Source organism: Ambystoma mexicanum, chromosome 3p (genome assembly GCF_040938575.1).
Source record: "Ambystoma mexicanum isolate Mex_15411 chromosome 3p, UKY_AmexF1_1, whole genome shotgun sequence".
NCBI lineage: Eukaryota > Metazoa > Chordata > Amphibia > Caudata > Ambystomatidae > Ambystoma > Ambystoma mexicanum.
The window spans coordinates 1,042,271,164-1,042,277,163 of NC_090925.1; the positions used below are offsets into that span (position 1 = coordinate 1,042,271,164).

General features: G+C 43.5%; 1 protein-coding gene across 1 annotated transcript in view; it reads left to right on the forward strand.

Annotated features, from left to right (window-relative positions):
• The window catches only part of LOC138581221 (chemerin-like receptor 1), a 56,357-nt gene extending 52,669 nt beyond the window's left edge, over positions 1–3,688 (forward strand). Inside the window, exon 2 of the mRNA XM_069652400.1 lies at positions 1,476–3,688. Coding sequence (XP_069508501.1) covers positions 1,497–2,723 — 1,227 coding nt within the window. The 5' untranslated portion in view covers positions 1,476–1,496 and the 3' untranslated portion in view covers positions 2,724–3,688. The remainder of the gene's footprint in view (positions 1–1,475) is intronic.
• Positions 3,689–6,000: the final 2,312 nt, after the last annotated feature.

A 6,000-nucleotide genomic window follows, 5' to 3' on the forward strand; every position in this document is an offset into this window, starting at 1 on the left:
GTCCTGGACAATGGCCTGCCTTTCTGTGGGTGTTCTGGGCATGTATGTGTGCCTGCGGACTGAGGGACGCGCTGTCATGATTTCCAATACCTGGTGTAGGCAGCGTGACTGCGTGGCCTATGAAACCCCACCCACTATGGCAGTAGTCTGCTGAAAAGACCCAGTGGCCAAAAAATGCAGGACATTGAGCACCTTCTCCAAGGGGCTCAATGCTTGGGAGCAGAGGGTCGGGGATGTTAGGTAATCTTCCCACTTCCTGACCTGGTCTAGGATGATATGGGGTGAAAACCTATACCTGCCATAGACCTGGTCGTCAGGCATCCCAAAAAGGCTTGTCTGTGGTGAAAAAATGCGTGCCCTGGCTATTCTCCTCCTCCTGCGGTGTCCCACGATCAGTGCTGCGACAAATGGGCATTCATCGGAGCTGTATATACGTGTTTGTTGTTTGCACGCACTTTTATGCTGTGCGCGAGGAGGCTTCCGTCTGCCTTCGTGTGGCCGACGTGTTGACGCCTGTGTGCGTCTTTTGCCGTGCGCGGGTTTCCTGTATTCAAATCCATGAATATGGGTTGTTCGCGTGCGTGTGGGCGTTCCGTGTAGTTCCCTTCAGTACTTCCCCAGTTACGCCTTCTTTTTCACGCGTTGTTCCCCATTCCACGTGTTACGCCCACTGTTCCGCCCACTTTTCTTGTGTGCGCTGCGCTATGTGCGCTTTTGCTGTCCGCAAAGCGCTAGCCGTTTGATGACGTTTGTGCCCACGTGCGCCATGCACGGATGTGAAATACCATGCACTGTTGCAAGTGCAATTAGCACTAGGTCAATAATTGTCCTAGTGCAAAAGCATATTCTTTCCATGCATTTTATTTCCCAGGGCAATGCTTTCCTATTTCCAGTCCTTTGCCCAGTGTAAACAATTCATTGAAAGAACACATTTTCTTCAACTGGGAATTTTTTTCTAAAGTGTACGTAATGCTGCCCTACTATTTTCCAGTTGGAAATAAAGGTTTCAATAGGCACTATACAGTCTTGCCTAATAACATGATGGTACACTTCTAGTAGCTGTGGTTGTCGTGTTTACATGCTTCACTTTTTCTTATCCACTTTTCTGGAGCAATATTTGTCCTTCACTGAGACTAAGGGAGAGGATGCTGCTGACCCATTAACTGTAAACCAGAGGTCTGAGCGATGTTTGACATCATTGGCTGGTTCTAACCAGTTCTAGGTATATCTCGGCAGCAGGGCTACACCCCATATTGGCCTTATAAATTGCAAATGTGTGGGGGTGGAGGTGGGGCGGGGGGATGCCAAGAAGCATTGTCTGCATCTGCTAAAAGAATAAGCTTTGCAGCTGCTATTCTCTGAAGAACATTAGTGAATAGGTTCAGTTGAGAGATTTTCTACGCTTCTATCAATATGTGCATGCTATTTGAGTTAGTGAAGTGTGAGTGTGTAACTAATGTTTTTCTTTCTTTGAGGTCGCACGCTTAAAGAGCAATATGAAACCAGAGCAAGTTTGTCATTTCCTGTGGGATCTGGATTACTTCACTTTTGATGATGGTGACAAGACCCAGCTGACCAGAACCTTTGAGGGATTGCGTTACGCCAGTCTTGTCATTGCAGTGATCACATGTATCCTGGGTCTTGTGGGAAACTCTCTTGTCATTTTGGTGTCTGGTTTTAAGATGAAAAAAGTGAAAACCATGACGTGGTTCTTGAACCTGGCAGTGGCAGACTTGATCTTCCTGATCTGTTTGCCGATGAGTGCCATCGCATTGTTTAAGGACCAATGGTATTTTGAGGAGTTCTTCTGCAAGGTTTACCATTTTCTTTCGAACCTGAACATGTACGCCAGCATCTTCATCCTCACTGCCCTCAGCATTGACCGTTGTCTCAGTGTGGCACAACCACTCTGGCACCGCCATTTTGTGTCCCACAACTTGGTCCATTGGGTCTGTTTGATGCTTTGGCTCTTCACTATAACAATTAGCATTCCTGGATTTGTATTTTCTCATGTGCAGACCATTCATAACAAAAGATATTGTTCCCTGGGTTTCTACAGAAGCAACCAATTTGATGCCAGCAAAATCTTCATAAATTCCTCTGCTTGTGAGAAAACCTACATTCCTCGCACTAACAAACAGTCATATATTCAAGAGATTTGGCTACTTTTAAAATATGGAAATATGACGTATGTACCAAAAGACTTTCCACTTCATCGTGAAGAATGCCAACACAATTTCAGTCAATTCTTTGAGACCTGCATTGATAAGGTCCAACTTGACCACTGGAATACAATGGTATCAGACGCCTATCTTCTTATCACCCCGCTGCTAATCGGTGGCTTTCTCATTCCACTAGTCATCATCATATTAGCCAACATCATCATAGCCTTTCAGGCCAAGCGTAGCAAATCTAAGGTGTCTCCCAAGCTGTACAAGCTCATTGTAGCAATGGTAGCCCTCTTTTTCTGTTCCTGGACTCCACTTGCAGTGGTGGAGACGTTGTTTTTGAAAGCAATCCGTAACATGGACTTTCACTTGCTGTACAGCATCGACACCGTTTTACCCCTGGTTTCCAGTATAGCTTCCTTCCACAGCTGCCTGAACCCCATTCTGTATGTGCTACTAAGCAAAAGAGTGAAGAAGAAACTAACTGAGTCATTCGGCAACGTATGGATTGGTGTCAACACACGGCCCACTAGTACAACCCAGTGCACTCGGTAAACATCTACAATGTACAATCCTTTGCAAACACCTTCTCTGTAAAAAATACAATTTCTCCGTTCACTCTACCTGTTCTGGTTTGCCAACCCTGTGGAAGTATACATGATGCATCTGGAATGAAATATTGTGATCTACATTTTTATAAATTATACAATACTACGGCTCTGTTAAATTATGGAACATGTGTGGTATCCTTTTCAAAACTGTGTTGATGCAACAAACAAAAAAATGATCATGCATATCTATGTGATGAGTAATTGGCACACTCTGGCGATTGCTACCTCAGACTCCAGAGACATGTTTCAAAAATAGCTTGCTTGCTGCTTCTGTTCTGGATTATACCCGGATCCCTCCATCTTGCTCATCATGGCTTATCTCCTTTGGTTTCTTAACATAACTCTTTATTATTGTGTCCGGTAAGTAGAACGTTGAGTTTGGCTAAAACCGATCAAAGATTTGTAAAATAAAAAAGAAATGCATGAAATCATCTTCAAACTTTGCAATCTTCTATCATCTAGGGTTCTGCTGACCAAAACAGCAATTTCGGCAAAGCATGATTCAAAATGGCTACTATTTGTACAGAACTGCCATGAGCTAGCAGACAGTCGGCCAATGTGTCAAGAAAAGAAGCAAGGACAGTATTCCTTGGAAGGACATTATATTGTAGAGATAGTATTATTAAAAGTGTGCTTGCAGAACATAAGGGTGAAATCGCAATAGGATGCATGCTACCCTTATTTAGTCTTTTCTTAAAAATGCTTGGTTTGTTAGGCATTATCAACACCATGGAAACAATATGGACGCTGCAAAGAGGCCTGCGCTCTATAGTTTACCACAGCATTACTAAAACAACCATTAGAGAGTTAGACTGAAAACGTGCACTGCTAGTAAGTCTGTATATTGCTTCGAGCATATACACCCCACTGTGTTGATAATCACTTGATTAAAGGTCAAGTTCATAAACATCCTCTGTGAATGTCTTTGTCTCCAACTTGGGAGCCCTGATGTTGGTGAAGACCCAGACCTACTTCATTAAGTATTCCTAGACATGTTTAAACTTTTTTATTTAAAAGAACTGGCAAAACAGCAGTGGGGCTCAGTCCTACTAATTACCACATACTATGCAAACAACAAAAAGAAAAAAGTAGTAACACAAACTCCCACAGACTAACATAATCAACACGACCTATTATGACAAACGTCTGCAAACTACTACACGCCACCCTAGTAATTATCACAAGGAACCACAAACAGAAATAGAAACAGCCCTGCTAATTAACTCAAACGTCCGCAGACAACTTAAAACGAATGCACACCTTCAGAGAGAAGCACAAGCTAACAGAAACAACCTTACTAATTACCATAAACTACCACTGACAAACCATTACTAACCTAAAGAAATGTGAGTTATGACGAACCATCACTAAGTATCACAAAGTACAGAAAGTTAAGGAAACAACATGGCTAAAGAGCACAGACTACGGATATTGGCAAATCAGCATACACTAAAAATATTGAATGAAGAGATGAGATGCAAGCTCATGGTTCGATCCGCTTTTGTTAACCACGAAATGGTTGTCTCAATCCATGACTCGGCAAGTTTCACAAAATAATACTATTTTCTAGAAAAAACATTTGCCATCTAACCAACATGCACTCTCTCCAGACAATGGACCTTGCTTCATCTATGGAATAATAGCCAAGCCCCAGGCTTATTTCTTTTTCGTTTTTTTCCATTTGAAACTGCTTGCAACACAAGGGCATGCTTGAATCTCTTTTTTTCTCTTTACTTGAACTGTACTGAATTGTATATAGCAAACACATATTCCAGACATCTGAACCATACAACCAATGTAGCCAAACTTGACGCCTCCCTCTCAATTTGCCCTCAACTTCTAGTAACGACTCCCCCGCAACCCCCTACGTTTTTCCCTTTTCCATTAGACAGGGACTGTTCAACATAACTCTCAGCAATTTCTTTTCGATTTTCCCCTCAACAAAGCCCCTCTTCCTACGTGCACCCCATTTTCGACAACGGTCATGGATTTCTGTGACCCATAGTTCAGGGACAGTGGGCCTCATTACACGGAAGGCGGTAATGGTTAACGGCCACCGTTAATGGTAACGGTGACCGTTAACCATTACCGCCTTACTACGAGGTCCCTTAGCGGGTTGGTGCTTTAACGCCTGCTTTTTGCAGGCGTTAAAAACCAACCCGCTAAGGGACCTCGGAGCTAATTACGGCACCGCAAAATTGCGATGCCGTAATTAGCGCCTTCCCCATTCCCATAAAGCCCTATGGGGCAGAAATGGGAATGGGGAAGGGCAATGGCGGAAGGGGGATTTACCGCCCCACCAACCTTGGAATGGGGCGGTAAATCCCCTTTCCGCCAAGGCGGTGCCGGTAATTTACCGGCATGGTCCAGGGTGCTAATAGCACCCTGGATCACCGCCTTCCGTGTAATGAGGCCCAGTGTGTTTGTCTTGGAAGCAAGACAATGCAGAGCAACAGAGGTTTGAATCCTGGTACTGCGCTTAAAAATGGCCCCAGTATTAAGTGTGTTGTTAAAAAAATATACAATTAGGGTTCTACAACGAAATTGTCTTACCATCTCTTGAATATGTTTAGTCATACTTCCTGTCAATCATTTCTGGTCCATCTCATTCTCTTTTGTCCACAAATATTGACATTCCTCTTATATATTTCTTGGGTGATCATGTGTCCAGTGTGCAATCTGTCCCATTTGATATAGTTCTTTTACTTTTTAGCCACTCGCTCTGAGAGGGTAGTCTCTCTCTCTCTCTCTCTCCCCCTCCCTCACCCACCTGGCAATCATCATGCTTGACCTCTTTGACATGGCATAACTGCCTTGCTCATTAGTCGATCATTGTATATACAAGTACTATAATTCTGATTTTGTTTGTAGTTTTCAAACAATGGGCCTCATTACAAGTTTGATTGTATTTTGGTGGTAAATCCACTGACATACCACCAAACAGAATTACCATGGCCACCTCTTGGTCCAGCAAAGTTACCGCTAGATTAGAGTGGTGGTAGGCACTGTTAGTCCCCACACGACTTCATGGGGATTTCTGTGGAATTACAGATGGCAACAATTCTGCCAACAGTCATTTTGACAATTTTGCCATTTTTGAGGGGAAAGGTGGCAGACATACTCCCAGGTCTTAGCTGGAGATGATTCTGCCTCCTCTCTGACAAAGGCGTAGTTGAGCGGTGCTGTAATGGCGAGGTATCAGAATTGGAGCCACAGTTTTA